Genomic DNA, 16,401 nt, shown 5'->3' on the forward strand with positions numbered 1-16,401 from the left:
TGTGTGTGTGAGCGAGAGAGAGAGAGACAGAGAGAGAGAGATTGAATGGCAGCCCTTTATGCTCACCCACTCCTCTCATGCAATGTTAATGACTCTGTCAAGCCATCAGTAGAAATATTATGACTATCAGCAGTCCCCAAATCAGTGCTGAACTGCTTTCTCGCCTCCAATTTAAGAATGAGATGAGTTCTTTGGTGTGTGAATGCTTTTATTCAGATTGATTAGAAGTCAGAAGGATGCTGTTGAAGGAGGCTGTTGTGATGCAGGCTGCGCCTCGATGGTGCCGAACACCAGATATGCTCTGTGCCTTTGTAGTGTCCCTGTGTGTAGTTGGTGTCGTCTCCGCTCTATCCTGTGGAACAGGTAATCAGCGGTGTCTGCTGCGGACTGTTCTGCCCCGGCGTAACGCATAGGGAGATGATCTCTCTACGGCAAACCGTAATCAGGCTTGATCACAGAGCTGATGCGCTGCCACCTTGAATCCAGCCTGTGAATAGAGGAGGTTGTCCCTGCCTCACTTCAACTGAGGATCCCATAACATAGCCTTAATGCTCCCTGACACCTCAAAGTAAACCTTATCTTAAGCATTTCAATTAGAGTGTGCAGCCCCTGCCTTCTACCTATCCATACCAGCTTAATGTTTACAGCAACCTAGAAAGCCTCACAGACAGACAGATGGCAATTATAATTTAAATTTCATTCAAAAATTGATGTCCTTGTATGAGCATTATGCTAATGTATGGTAATGTATATAATGTTGCAGTGCACTTTGTAATGTCATTCTACCACAATTCTGGCACACAAAATGTGTTTAGAGAAAGGCTATTCATCTTTGTTCATGAAAATCTGGTTGGCATACAGATGACTAAACAGTCAAAAAATTGTTTATGATAGGGCAACCATTGATGCAAATGAATTAAAAGCAGTTTCTTAGCTAGCATGCCTGCTTTTCTGTGGAACAATAAGACATAAGAAAATAGGCTTGAGCTTTGAGACTAGGCCCAATTTAACTTTGATGCCCATTCAGCCTCTTTCCTTTAGAAAAGGTGATTCATGCTGTGTCTGATTTGTGTTCCTCACATACATTCGCATCATATTTTATAATGGACAACTTGAGCGAACCAGCTTGACATGGGTTGAATGTGCCTAAACAAACCGATATACATTAGTCCTTTCATTTTCCCCTTTTTTTAGCTTTGAAAGACATTCAGCTTTGAAGAGAGAAGTGGCTAGAAAACTAAAAAAAAAAAAAAACCTGACATGCCAGCGTGGGTCTCTTCAGCAAAGCTTTAAATAATGTGTTGATTGATGGCTTTTCTTGCATTAGACATGTTGTACACAGACAATTTCATATAATGAATATTCATTGTTTAATATAAGTATAGATCAAGGAGACCCATCACCACATATCTAATGTTTTATTTATGTTTCTTTTGCTGTACTAATTTAATTCTGTAAACTATTTGTACTAGCATAAGGCCACAAATCACTTATTTAAGTCTCTGATTAAATGGATGCATGCTGGAAATCCTTGTTTCTCCTATTCATGTCTATGTTCCACTCACCAGATTATAGGAACCCCTTATATTCCTTCCACAAGGTGTTGGAAATATTCATTAGAGATTATGGTCCATTACCTCAAATAATTGCTGCAGATTTGTCAGCTGCACATTCATGCTGTGAATCTCCTGTTTTTACACACCCCAGTGGTACGCTATAGGATTCAGAGCTAGTGACTGGGCAGGTCAATCGAGGACCCTGAACATGTTGTCAGTCTGAGCACAGTACCTTGTGCTTTGGAAAATGGCACATCGTCATGCTTGACATAGATGTTGAACAGTGTGTAAATTGTTAACAAAAAGGGATACATCTGATCAGCAGGCATTACTCAGATAGCATGTGGTGTCCAAACAACCCTCAATTAGTATTATTGAGCCTATTGTGTGCCAAGAAAACATTCCCCACACCATTACACTGCCCCTCCCAGCCTGAGCTCTTGACATATGGCATGTTGGCTCTATATATTCATGCTGTTGAAGCTAAATTCTTTTTAACTTCTGCTGTTTGGCTGAGCCGGTGCTCACTCACATTGCTGTTCTTGAGATGCTTATCTGCTCACCGTGTTCAGAAAGAATAGTTAAGTAGTTGTACTTTAGTCACCGTAGCTTTCCTATCAGCTTGAACCAGACATTCTTTTTTCCACCCCTCTCATCAAAAAGGTGTTTCTGTCTGCAGATCTGCTGCTCTCTAGATGTTTTTGTGCCATTCAGTTAAACCGTAGATGCTTAAATATTAACCAGCACATCTGCTGTACATATCGATGGCATGATCAATTGCATATACTCATTGCACTGCCACATGATCGGCTGACTGGATAGTTGTAAGACTGTGTGAACGAGATGTGTGCGTGTGTCTATCTGCTTTTAAAGCAGAAAAATTAAGTAAATGTATAATTTGTGAGGTTTTTTTTTCTATAATTAGTGGTGTATGTTTTTCCCTGATAACATGTGCACATCTGAAAGGAAGGAGTGCCGTTGGACTAGGGGTGAGCTTTCCTGAGCTGCAATTGTCCCACTGTGTTTATGTTCATTGGCTATGTTCTTCTCTGCAGTGCCTTGACTGTGTCTAAGGCCAATTGAAAGCAGAATGAAGCACTCTCGTTACGCTGTAGGAAGGAGCCTGGGGATAAAGATACAGGCAGATAAACAGGTCCTGAGAGACAGACTTGTTAGAAAACAAAACGTCCAACAAGTAAGCAACAACAGTAAAGGAGAATCCGTAACCAGGATAAACATCTTACAATTTAGCAATTAATTAACGAACTAAAAACAGAAGCAACAATTGGCGCTCTGCTAGCGGTCAGAGCTTTACAGGAGAGAAAATGGTGTGAATGGCACCGTGGAACCTTTCATTAAAAAGCAGAAATAAAACGCTTGACTCCCCAATGGCAAGGAGCAGCTCATTACAGACAGCTTTTTGATTGAGAGTGGATCAGTGCATTGATTATCAGGAAGGGCCATTTCCTTGAGGAATAGGAAACAGTCCTCATTAAAGGAGGGAGAGAAATAACTGTTGCAGCAACGCCACACAGAACATTGAGGACATTTTGGTGAGGCTGAGGGAAACACAGAGACACACACTAGGTGCATGAATGCACACAGACACGCGAGTGAAGCCTGATTGTCCTCTTACAGGTCTGTATTATTTGGTATTCTGTGTGTGAGCTGATGAAGAAGGAGAGACATTTTCTGTCTGCATTTTTTTTCCTTTGAAAGCCAACGGGGCCTGGTTGCCATTGACCTCTATTTAGAGTGAGGCAGAAGGAGATAAAAACCTTTTGATGGAGAGGCCATTACTGTCTGCAGAGGTCATGACTCGTGCTGCCAGTCAACACAACGCACATCTCAATCACCTCGCTCATTAATGCATCCTGTGTGTGTGGATCCTTGGTACTAGTTCACATGAACATGTTACAAGCAGCATTGGTGATCTTACTTCTGGATGTGGAAATGTATGCTGTGTGTTTCAAAAACATCTGGAAAAAACAATCCCAATAGGTTACTTTAAAATGAGCAGATTCCGTACACTTTTTTTGACACTTTGCCCTGTCCATGCCCTGTCCAGGCTTAGTGGTTAGCACGTTTGCCTCACACCTCCAGGGTTGGGGGTTCGATTCCCGCCTCCGCCTTATGTGTGTTTCCTCCTGGTACTCCGGTTTCCTCCCTGGTCCAAAGACATGCATGGTAGGTCGATTGGCATCTCTGGAAAAATTGTCCGTAGTGTGTGATTGCGTGAGTGAATGAGAGTGTGTGTGCCCTGCGATGGGTTGGCACTCTGTCCAGGGTGTATCCTGCCTTGATGCCTGATGACGCCTGAGATAGGCACAGGCTCCCCGTGACCCGAGAATAGTTTGGATAAGCGGTAGAAAATGAATGAATGAATGAATGTAAGGGTTTATAATGTGTTTGTGAGATACATGGCAACATAGCCAGTTTACTCCACCTGGATAAGTTTGATTGTGAACTGTACAGGTGCAGCGCTCACGGAATAAACAGATGAAGGAGATGTTTCCAGAAGGATTTGGGATCCACCATGCTGGGATGCTGAGGCAGGACCGGACTCTCATGGAGAATATGTTCTCCAGAGGCTACCTTAAGGTCCTGGTGTGCACAGCCACTCTAGCTTGGGGTGTCAACCTGCCCGCTCATGCAGTCATCATTAAGGTAAAAATTATCACTGAATTTAACCCAACTGAAATATTTTTAAAACAAATCCAGGCAGATCTCTCTCTCTCTCTCTCTCTCTCTCTCTCTCTCTCTCTCTCTCTCTCTCTCTCTCTCTCTCTCTCTCACTAACAGGAGATTCTGTGTGTATTTGTTTGCTATAGGGCACACAGATCTACAATGCAAAGAGGGGTACTATGGTCGATCTGGGCATCCTGGACGTGATGCAGATTTTTGGCCGAGCTGGACGTCCTCAGTTTGATAAATATGGAGAGGGCACCATCATCACCACACACGACAAGCTAAGCCACTACCTCACCCTCCTCACACAGCAGAACCCCATCGAGAGTCAGTTTCATGCCAGTCTGGCAGATAACCTCAATGCTGAGGTACACAATCAATTCTCATTCCCAGTTAAAATGAAAGAAATGTATCACAACAAAGCTAGATATCATCTGATGGACATTTTGATTCAGAACTAAGAATGCCAAACTGTTCTGGAGTTTTATTCAGTAGTTCAGTAAGTAGGGTCCCAGGGGGTCCATGATTATTTTTTTATTACAGTGGTGGGAAGCAGAACCCATAAAAACATAATCAATGTGAATGTTATTGAGGACCTTGTAATTGTTAGCATGTTTCATTGATAACTTAAATTCAGTTGGTTTAACTCAAACCTTAATAAGCCTAAAAACAAGCCTGTAAGTAATGTCTGCTAAACCTGTATGCAGTTATCTCTATAGCAAAATTCCACATTGTCCCACAAGATGGCAGCATCATCTAAAAGGAATAAAAATATCTAAGCTCCAAAACTGTTCTAAATGTCCAGCAGGTGGTGCAATTGTACAATAAGCCACAGCATTCTGTGGTTCTCTTTATAGAAGAAATAAAGTGGCAATCTTTACTCTGCATGTTACGGGCTGGTTAAAATGCTTTACTCTCCCATGTTATATCTGTATGTAATGACTGTATTGACTTATGCATATGTTTTACCACACATACCTATCAGGTGGCTTTGGGAACTGTGACCAACGTTGAAGAAGCCATCAAGTGGTTGAGCTACACCTACCTCTATGTACGAATGAGAGCCAATCCGCTTGTTTATGGTATCAACCACAAGGCCTACCAGGTACACATCATTACCTTCCTCATATTCACCTGGGTCTACTGCAGTGCTCCTCTCTTCCTGTTTATCACCTGGCAGCTCTTAATTGTTTCTCTCTGCTCTTTCTTGATATTCTGACTTCTACCAAGACTCTGTCAGTGCCGTAGTTCGCTGTGCAATCGTTCCCACTGGAATCCCTCCGAGTACTGAACATTTAACTCTTAACTCTTTTACAGATGGATCCAGGGCTGGAGCTCTACAGGAAAGAGCTAGTAGTCGAAGCTGGCCGGAAGCTGGATAAAGCTCGGATGATCCGTTTTGATGAAAGGACCGGTTATTTTGCTTCCACAGACCTTGGCAGAACAGCTAGCCACTTCTACATAAAGTATAACACAATTGAGGTACAGTGTTAAATTGCACAGTTTCTACACATCCTCTTCATCATGTGTTTACTTACAGGAAACAAGTCGCTTGACAAAAGATAGTTTGTCTCTTGTGGCCGTGTAGTAACGCAATGCACTGTCCAGCAGGTCTATTAAGAAGCACTGGTAGCCGTGTAGCCTTTTTTAAAGCACACTTGTTAAACAGATCATGCTCTAATTGGTGTATAATATTGGTGTTTCAGTTTCGATTGTAAATAATCTTTGCGTAATCTTTTTTTTTCCCCTATGGTAATTTTTCATTTACGTTTCCATACACATTTAATGAGACGTTCTACATCTCAGTAGAAGTTAAAGCTAGTGTTATAAGCTGAAATATCATTAAAATCTGGATTAAACAAACAAGAACTCATGAGCCATTTCCTGGCTGTCTCAAGAATGATTGGTTGACTGTTTTTAGGATTGAAATGAAATTTAATTTCTGAAATTAAATGAAATATAATTTTAATAGGCAAGGTCAAATATACAAAATAGTTTTCCTTCAATTGCTTCCTTTGTGTTTGAAGTATATTTGAAGTGTATTTGAAGAATCGAAATTGCTAACAATGAGGACAAGACGTGATGGTAGTAGACTTTTAATGTTATTGTGTTACTTGTAAAAATCGAAACCATGTTTTGTTTCGAATTGCTGATTGATTTGTTATGTTTCACAGACATTCAATGAGATGTTCAGTGCTCAGAAAACCGAAGCTGACATTCTGAGTATTGTCTCTAAAGCAGAAGAATTTGAGCAGGTTAAGGTAAGAGGCCACATTGCACTTACAGCTGGACGGACCTGATTTAAGAGAACGTGTCTGAAGTACAGCCTTCACTCTTAGCCTTTCATGCAATATGTGCCTTCATGTGAAAGCATCTGAAGTGTTGTGGCTAACGGCCTTGCTGCGCGCAGGTACGAGACGAGGAGCTGGAGGAACTGGAGCAGTTGTTGTGTTCCTTTTGTGAACTGCCAGCAGCTGGTGGAGTAGAGAACGGCTACGGCAAGATCAACATACTGCTGCAGACCTACATCGGACGCGGCGAGGTGGACAGCTTCTCCCTTATCTCTGACCTGTCTTATGTGGCTCAGGTAACACACACACACACACACATACACAGACACACACACACACACACACACACACACACACACACACACACACACACAGATGGAGACAGATGACATAGTATATTTACTTTGCATCCCTGAAACTTAGGACAAAAACTGAACAGCATCTAAAGTGTATTATTTTGATCATCTCTGTATTTACTTTTGGGTGTGAATGTGGGTGTGAATAAGCGTATGAATGCGGGTGTGAATGAGGGTGTGAACATGGGTATGAATGAGGGTGTGAACATGGGTGTGAATGAGGGTGTGAACATGGGTGTGAATGAGGGTGTGAATAAGCGTGTGAACGTGGGTGTGAATAAGCGTGTGTATGAGGGTGTGAACGTGGGTGTGAATGAGCGTGTGTATGAGGGTGTGAATAAGCGTGTGTATGAGGGTGTGAATGAGCGTGTGAATAAGCGTGTGTATGAGGGTGTGAACGTGGGTGTGAATAAGCGTGTGTATGAGGGTGTGAACGTGGGTGTGAATGAGCGCGTGTATGAGGGTGTGAACGTGGGTGTGAATAGGCGTGTGTATGAGGGTGTGAATGAGCGTGTGAATAAGCGTGTGTATGAGGGTGTGAACGTGGGTGTGAATAAGCGTGTGTATGAGGGTGTGAACGTGGGTGTGAATAAGCGTGTGTATGAGGGTGTGAACGTGGGTGTGAATGAGCGTGTGAATAAGCGTGTGTATGAGGGTGTGAACGTGGGTGTGAATAAGCCTGTGAATGAGGGTGTGAATGAATGGTTTAATGAGAGTGTGTATTAGTGTGTGAATGGATGTTTGAAAGGTTTGAATGTGGATGTGAATGAAAATTTGTATTTACTTTTGATTAACTCTGTTTTTATTCTGTTTTAAACACATTTCACATGTTTATATTCATCACAATAGTCTGATTTATAGCTTTATGTGAACGTCCGAATGAGGAATGAAGGTGTGAATGAAGGTTTAAATGTGGGTGTGAATGAAGGTTTAAATGTGGGTGTGAATGAAGGTTTAAATGTGGGTGTGAATGAAGGTTTAAATGTGGGTGTGAATGAAAATTTGAATGAGCTTGTGAATGAGGGTGTGAATGAGCTTGTGAATGAGGGTGTGAATGAGCTTGTGAATGAGGGTGTGAATGAGCTTGTGAATGAGGGTGTGAATGAGCTTGTGAATGAGGGTGTGAATGAGCTTGTGAATGAGGGTGTGAATGAGCTTGTGAATGAGGGTGTGAATGAGCTTGTGAATCAGCGTGTGAATGAGGGTGTGAAAGAGGGTGTGAACATGGGTGTGAATGAGCGTGTGAATGAACGGTTTAAATGTGGGTGTGAATGAGGGTGTGAAAGAGCGTGTGAATGAGCGTGTGAATGAAGGTGTGAAAGAGGGTGTGAAAGAGGGTGTGAATGAGCGTGTGAATGAGGGTGTGAAAGAGGGTGTGAATGAGGGTGTGAATGAGCGTGTGAATGAGGGTGTGAAAGAGGGTGTGAATGAGCGTGTGAATGAGGGTGTGAAAGAGGGTGTGAATGAGGGTGTGAAAGAGGGTGTGAATGAACGGTTTAAATGTGGGTGTGAATGAGCGTGTGAATGAGGGTGTGAAAGAGGGTGTGAATGAACGGTTTAAATGTGGGTGTGAATGAGCGTGTGAATGAACGGTTTAAATGTGGGTGTGAATGAGCGTGTGAATGAACGGTTTAAATGTGGGTGTGAATGAGCGTGTGAATGAACGGTTTAAATGTGGGTGTGAATGAGCGTGTGAATGAACGGTTTAAATGTGGGTGTGAATGAGCGTGTGAATGAAGGATTTAATGAGAGTGTGTGTATTAGTGTGTGAATGAGCGTTTTAAAGAGCGTTTGAATGAGGGTGTGGATGAGTGTGTGAATAAAGGTTTAAATATGGGTGTGAATGAAAATTTGAATGAACGTGTGAATGAAGGTTTGAATGAGCGTGTGAATAAGTGTGTGAATGACTGTGTGAATGACTGTGTGAATGAGTGTGTGAATGACATTTGTATGAGCATGAATGACCGTGTGAATGACAATGTGGGTGTGAATGACATTTGTATGAGCATGAATGAGTATGTGAATGACATTTGTATGAGCATGAATGAGTGTGTGAATGACATTTGTATGAGCGTGTGAATGAGTGTGTGAATGACATTTGTGTGAGCATGAATGAGTGTGTGAATGACATTTGTATGAGCATGAATGACCGTGTGAATGACAATGTGGGTGTGAATGACATTTGTATGAGCATGAATGAGTGTGTGAATGACATTTGTATGAGCATGAATGAGTGTGTGAATGACATTTGTATGAGTGTGTGAATGAGTGTGTGAATGACATTTGTATGAGCGTGTGAATGAGTGTGTGAATGACATTTGTATGAGCATGAATGAGTGTGTGAATGACATTTGTATGAGCATGAATGAGTGTGTGAATGACATTTGTATGAGCATGAATGAGTGTGTGAATGACATTTGTATGAGTGTGTGAATGACATTTGTATGAGCGTGTGAATGAGTGTGTGAATGACATTTGTATGAGCGTGTGAATGAGTGTGTGAATGACATTTGTATGAGCATGAATGAGTGTGTGAATGACATTTGTATGAGCATGAATGAGTGTGTGAATGACATTTGTATGAGTGTGTGAATGAGTGTGTGAATGACATTTGTATGAGCGTGTGAATGAGTGTGTGAATGACATTTGTATGAGCGTGTGAATGAGTGTGTGAATGACATTTGTATGAGCGTGTGAATGAGTGTGTGAATGACATTTGTATGAGCATGAATGAGTGTGTGAATGACATTTGTATGAGTGTGTGAATGACATTTGTATGAGCGTGTGAATGAGTGTGTGAATGACATTTGTATGAGCGTGTGAATGAGTGTGTGAATGACATTTGTATGAGCATGAATGAGTGTGTGAATGACATTTGTATGAGCATGAATTAGTGTGTGAATGACATTTGTATGAGTGTGTGAATGAGTGTGTGAATGACATTTGTATGAGCGTGTGAATGAGTGTGTGAATGACATTTGTATGAGCATGAATGAGTGTGTGAATGACATTTGTATGAGTGTGTGAATGAGTGTGTGAATGACATTTGTATGAGCGTGTGAATGAGTGTGTGAATGACATTTGTATGAGCATGAATGAGTGTGTGAATGACATTTGTATGAGCATGAATGAGTGTGTGAATGACATTTGTATGAGTGTGTGAATGACATTTGTATGAGCGTGAATGAGTGTGTGAATGATTCCCTGTGAAAGACTGGCTCTTGGGCTGTATCTCTGCTTCATGTTCAGTGCTTTATTAACAGTAATGAATGAATGAACAGTTGGTTAACAGACAAACGAATGAATAAAACTCATCAGTTCTCGGTCAGAGTAATGTTTTTAGCAGTTAATGCCACATCACTGACTACATAAGAGAAAACCATTTAAACAGACACAGATTTCATTGACTTATTGTACACAAAGCATCAGAATGATAGATTATCTTTTGCAATCTATTTTCCTTGAGTAATGTTTGTGATTGTTTTTTTAAGATATTAAATTAAGCAAACCCAAAAGCTTTGAAGGCTGTTACAGATCAGATTACTTTTACATCCAAATCTTTCCAGAAGCCTTTTATTTTTGCATCATGAACACTCCACTAACATTTTTGCCTGAACATTAGCTACATGTTACACTCCATCATCAGGACTGAGGTTATATAAACAGTTAATGTTATCTATGATCGAATCGAATGTATTTGTTTTGACAAAAATCCTCGCATGAAGGCATAAGCAGTAATTGAGAGGCCTTTGTGTAGCGCGTCTGCTTCCTATTCTACGTCTTCACATCCTCTGCTGTAGCCATCTCTCCAGCTCTTTTCCCCGGTAACCGGTTCCATGTGGCCGAATAGTTGAAATAGTTCAAGAAAATTCCCTCTTTGCTCCTAATTCGGCTGATTTCACCTGAACTGCCGGAGATCCTGCAAAAGCCGTCATTGTTGACTAAAACATATCTAATTTTAAATCCAGGTTCTCCCTGATGTTTCTTCCTGCAGTTGCATCCACACTCACATGGGCAAGATTTACATTTGTTGGGGGAGGAAATGAAAGCTTCTCGAGGCCAAGAACTTGAGTCCTATGTAGTAGATTAAAGAATGAAATAGCTTCTAAATGTGAGTTGAGGTTCAGTAATAAATAGACAGCCTCATTTATCATGTGCCCGAACTTTCTGAACAGACATTACTGCAGAATGAATAATCACAATAAATGATGGAATGGTAATTGGACTCATATTCTGTGGTATTTCCTGCACCGGCCCTTGTTCCCCAAAATGATTTTTGTTTCTCATCTCACGAAATGTGCTGAAGATTTTATTGGAAATGTTTTTGCAAATAATTGTGAGTTGTTTACAGCAAAACACACCAAATTATTGCGGGGTTTTTTTTAACCTCTCTGATAAACTTTTGTGTCGTTAAGTGTTTTCAAATTACACACACAGATGCAGATAATGTCACCATGTTGCGGTTATAAATGTCTCAGAAATCCTGATAATAAAAGGTTTTGCGAGCTTTTTCTCACTCTGAAGCGTTTTATAAACCGTATGATCTCTGATGCGTTAAACAAGCACATCATACAGATGTTATTGTTGTTCTGAATACAAAATCTCTGACTTTTCTAGACAAGGTTTATCCAAAGACCATACCATGCTCTGACGTCCTTATCGTATTTAGTGACAGCTAAAAGCTTAAGCAGGAACTTGGTGGCAGATGAACATCTGGACTCCCAACACATATGCCCACCCACACACGTACATGCAACAGCTGGCCTGGCTTATCGATCTAATCAGTCAGACCAGAAATATTCCACACACTTTCCATCTGACTGTACAGGTTATTTATAGATCACCTCCATATAAACTTTATTTATAACAATAAACCTTTACCGTAGGGTATGGATTGCTAAAGAACTAAAGTTTCAAACAAAGGATTCAAACTCAAGCCCAAATTCTGACCTGTTTATTCAGGACCCTGTTGGTTTATGTATAAGACTTCATATTGTGTGTAGTAAGATGGTCATTTATGTTATTGTGTTGTGTTTAGAATGCTGCACGAATCATGAGGGCTCTGTTTGAGATCGCTCTGAGGAAGCGCTGGCCAGCCATGACCTACAGGCTGCTCAATCTATGCAAGGTGATAGATAAGCGGCTGTGGGGATGGGCACACCCTCTGCGCCAGTTCTCCACGCTGCCTCCCACTGTGCTGTCCAGGCTGGAAGAGAAGAATCTCACTGTGGACAAGCTTAAAGATATGCGCAAAGACGAGATAGGTGAGTGGGCTCGATCGTTTTGTATGCGCTTGGGGATTTTTTCCCCACCGCCCTACTAAATATTTTGTAAAGAGTTGCAGTCTGAGAAGTGAGACGTGCTCACAGCTTCACTTGAAAATGTTGCTCTGGGATTCGCTTTAAGTGAACTCTAGTTAGACCAGCACCATGTGTGAAAGTGATTCACTCCCAGAGCTGGCTGTCAAATTGCGTGACTGGTTCCACTCGTTGCTTGTTGAAGGCTGATGTGTAGTGTGCAGATAAAATCGAACGCATTTTTGGGAGCATATACAGTATAGAAAGAAGAAAATGACAGTGAACTCACGTGACTCTTAAACCAAAAGAATTATTTTTCTTTCTTTTTTCACACTCCGTAAACATGCAATTGATCATTACTGACCCTTAGCCTAAGAGAGAGACTTAATGAGCTGCTGTGTTTCTGGCTACAGGTCACATGTTACACCACGTGAATATTGGCTTGAAGGTGAAGCAGTGTGTCCACCAGCTTCCTGCCATTCTGATGGACGCTACCATTCAGCCGATCACACGAACCGTACTGCGCGTGCGCCTTACCATCACCCCCGACTTCAGGTGGAATGACCAGGTAACTATAGCAACCACAGCCCAGATGGAAAATAATGGCTCCTTTGTCTTTGACGTGTGTCTTTGACTCAATTCCACAAAGATGCAAAAACCTTGTAACAGGTTTGCAGGGTCAAACCCATTTACACACACACTCACACACACACACACACACACACACACACACACACACACATACAGCACTCACTCACTCACACACACACACACACACACACACACACTTATGGGAACCAGAATTTTTTATACCACACTTGATAATGATTAGCTATGCGGTAGGTTTGGCTGTTTGTATGTCTGTTGAAATGCATGATGAGAGTTTCTAGTGATTAACTAAGAATCGTTAGCAAAATGACAGCAACATTAGATCATAACTATTACAGAATAATTAAAACAATACACTCTTTAATGCATCGCATGTCTTTACTGATTGATGCTCCATGTACTGATATCCAAAACACCACAATTGTTGCAGAATCTACACACACACACTCACTCACACACACACACACACACACACACACACACACACACACACACACACACACACACACACACACACACACACACTCACTCACACACACACACACACTCACTCACACACACACACACACACACACACACACACACACACACACACACACATGCACGCTGGCTTAGAGAAGCTTAAGAGAAGCCTAATCTGTCCATTCCTCTCCTATGTGTAAGATCACAGGGGCTTGAATGGCTGAAACCTGCTGCTATTGTTCTGTGGAGTGGGAAAAGAGGGGGCAAAAGTGGGAGGGAGGGAGAGAGAGAGAAAGAGAGAGGTAGTGAGCCCCAGATGGACCCTGTGTGTATTCTTGTGCTCTAGTCTGACTCCTCCACCTTATAGAAGCTTTCTTCAGCTCGATGGCCAGCATCTGGGCCTTGCTTCCATCTCTCCCTCCGTCTGATTTCTCCCTCCTCACAGATGCAGGACACAAGCATGATGCCGATTTCTCTATTCAGTCTCACTGCTCTGCTTCACTTTTATAGCATTTATTTGTTTCAGACGTCTTACAGTATATTTCACTTTTTGTGTTTTGATACTATTTATTTATTTGTTTGTTTATTTATTGAGCCATCCCTCTATTCTCTACACTGCTTATCCTACCGGGTTTAAGGGGGAACCTGATAATCCCAGATAATCAATCACATCACAACGATTTCCTTTTTAGTTAGATAAAATATATAGCAGCACAAAGACAGCTGTAAGACTGCATCACAAACACAAGATCATTTCCCTGAGCTGAATGAGGTACAGGAGATTAGATGGAAGCCCAAACCCTAACCCTAAGATTTTATTGGCTTATAAATTATTGTATTACTTTCTAAATTTGTCAAGACTTCACAAATCATAACACTATTAACATCTAAGAATTATTAAAACAAAACAAAAAACAGAAAAACAAAGTAAGAATGCTTTCATTTGCATACACTGATAAGGAGTGTCATTGTCTAAGGTGTGATGGTTTTGTAACAATCCATTAGGACTTTGTGTTTCTGAAAGTCTCAGAAAGTTGAAGCTGAGTCTTATTTGCCAAGAAAAAAACAGATGATGAATGACAAATGCACTTTAATTGTATTTGTTTGCACTTTAATTGCACTTTAATTGTATTTGTTTCGCAAAGAAAAGTGGAACAATAAAAGTTTACACAAAGTACATAAAGTTTCTGTCTGTAAAACGTGACACAATGCCATGACTGAATGTTGTCCTATCACACAACGCCCATCGTATTTGTATTCCTCGCTTTATTTGCACGTTGCTACTTCACTTTAATTTTCACTTCTTCAGTGTTCTTAACTCTCAGTGTTCCCAACTCTCTTCTCCAATGGCATTAATCAGAAACGGCTGACGGACAATTAGCTGTCATAATGTCATAGTTTTTATTGCAAAAGCGACTCGAAGGGAACAGCATGTGCACGTGCACTGTCCGTGTGGCGCGCTGAACTCTCGGCTCATGGCCGACTCCAGACGTACGTGTGAATCCCGCTGCAGCGAGTCTGTTGCTTTTGAAAACAAACACACTTCATTAAGTAGCAGCTGTTCAAGACTTCACTTCTCCTGTGAGTTCAGAGTCTCTTGAGTCTTTTTCACACTCGCAAACTGTCCATCTGACCCGTTCAGACCTCTTAATAGTGTAGTCGTAGATCTTACTTCCTCTCTCTCTCGCTTTCATTTTCACCCTGAGAATACAGTCTGTTAACTTGGAAGTGGATTTGTGTCAAGATTCTAAATTCTTCTGACATTTTCCAAGCCAGAATATTCACACTGCTAGCGCTGTCCGTCTCTCACATGAGCGCATAATCTGAGGCAGACTGTCGAAATTGCAGACTGAAATTTTCATAATAAGCAATATGGATCTGTCTAATCAATCACCACAACTTAACTCCATGCCATATCCATACCTGCTTATTTTCAACATGACTTACACTCTCTCACTGCAGGAACTGATAGAAAGGCCCAGGAGAGGATTAGGACCAGATTAGTGCGCAGCTTTAGTCGAGCCCCAGCTGGAATAGGAGGCCTTTGTAGCACCATTGAGAAGGGATGACTGAATCAGGAAGATGAACGCTTGTGTCTGATTAGCGGTGCATGCTTGGCTCTTGGGAGAGTTGTAACAGAACACCCTAAGCTTAGCTGTGATCCCAGTGCAAACGTACACACAGCAGCTCTGCAAACCTCTTCAGACACAAAGCACTCCGTTTGCTGCGTGTACTCTGGGATTCGAAGAGTGTTTTTTATCCAGACGCTTGTAATTCTTCCCAAATGGACGGATATCATCCACAAACTCATTACAGGGTTCTGTATGTGTACAATAGTGTTTTCACTCAACTCTCATTAGCGATTGCCGAACGGTTTCTGTGCATGAGAACAAAACAAGCAGGCACACTAACCCTTTTTGCAGAAATGCCCTGGGCTCCCATCATATTGCTGACTTTTTTTTTTTCCCCCTCATGGTTATGTGTCCGTCCCTCAGGTGCATGGCTCAGTCGGAGAGCCGTGGTGGCTGTGGGTGGAGGATCCCATCAACAACCACATTTATCACTCCGAGTATTTCCTCCTTCAGAAGAAACAGGTTAGTGTACACGAAGTCATCTACAATTAAAATGTACTCATTTAATCCTTTCAGCTGATCCACTTCTAAACCCTAGATTCTGTACTGTGCCTGTACTGTGCTGCTGTAATTATAAAGACTTGGCCATGTTTATCCCAGGACACTTAGTCACATCACTTTCATCACACACTACTTTTTTTTTTCTTTTCTACAACCGTATGCTAGCATTTTACTCACATGATTTTTTTTTCTTGTAGTCACTATATTTGGGACTAAATGTATGTGTGGTTTTGTTGCAGGACATGATGTTAATGTTCAAAGACCAGAGAATAAATTGTAATGATACGACAAGACAAAGTTGTTCAGAAACCCTGTATTCTATTTATCTAAGTAGGAACTTCTTAGAAAATTATGTCATTTTCTATCTCCATGTATTCAAGTTGGGAAATAAACCTGGACACCTCAACTTTTGTCTCTCGTTACCTAGTTAGCCAGCAAACTGTGATGAGTGCTGCATATTTTACTCCTCAGAACAATGATCTATAAAGTCAAAGTTAGAGATTTATCCA

At 41.4% G+C, this 16,401-nt stretch overlaps 1 protein-coding gene across 2 annotated transcripts in view; it reads left to right on the plus strand.

Moving 5' to 3' along the window:
- ascc3 (activating signal cointegrator 1 complex subunit 3) overlaps window positions 1–16,401 on the plus strand; it is a 156,509-nt gene that overhangs the window by 112,442 nt on the left and 27,666 nt on the right. For both annotated transcript variants that reach the window (XM_027149011.2, XM_047811862.1), the window contains exons 15-23: window positions 4,032–4,223; window positions 4,388–4,612; window positions 5,230–5,349; window positions 5,562–5,726; window positions 6,419–6,505; window positions 6,655–6,831; window positions 11,930–12,155; window positions 12,602–12,756; window positions 15,755–15,853. In XM_027149011.2, the coding sequence (XP_027004812.2) occupies window positions 4,032–4,223; window positions 4,388–4,612; window positions 5,230–5,349; window positions 5,562–5,726; window positions 6,419–6,505; window positions 6,655–6,831; window positions 11,930–12,155; window positions 12,602–12,756; window positions 15,755–15,853 (1,446 nt within the window). The remainder of the gene's footprint in view (window positions 1–4,031; window positions 4,224–4,387; window positions 4,613–5,229; window positions 5,350–5,561; window positions 5,727–6,418; window positions 6,506–6,654; window positions 6,832–11,929; window positions 12,156–12,601; window positions 12,757–15,754; window positions 15,854–16,401) is intronic.

This window comes from Tachysurus fulvidraco, chromosome 3 (assembly GCF_022655615.1).
Source record: "Tachysurus fulvidraco isolate hzauxx_2018 chromosome 3, HZAU_PFXX_2.0, whole genome shotgun sequence".
NCBI lineage: Eukaryota > Metazoa > Chordata > Actinopteri > Siluriformes > Bagridae > Tachysurus > Tachysurus fulvidraco.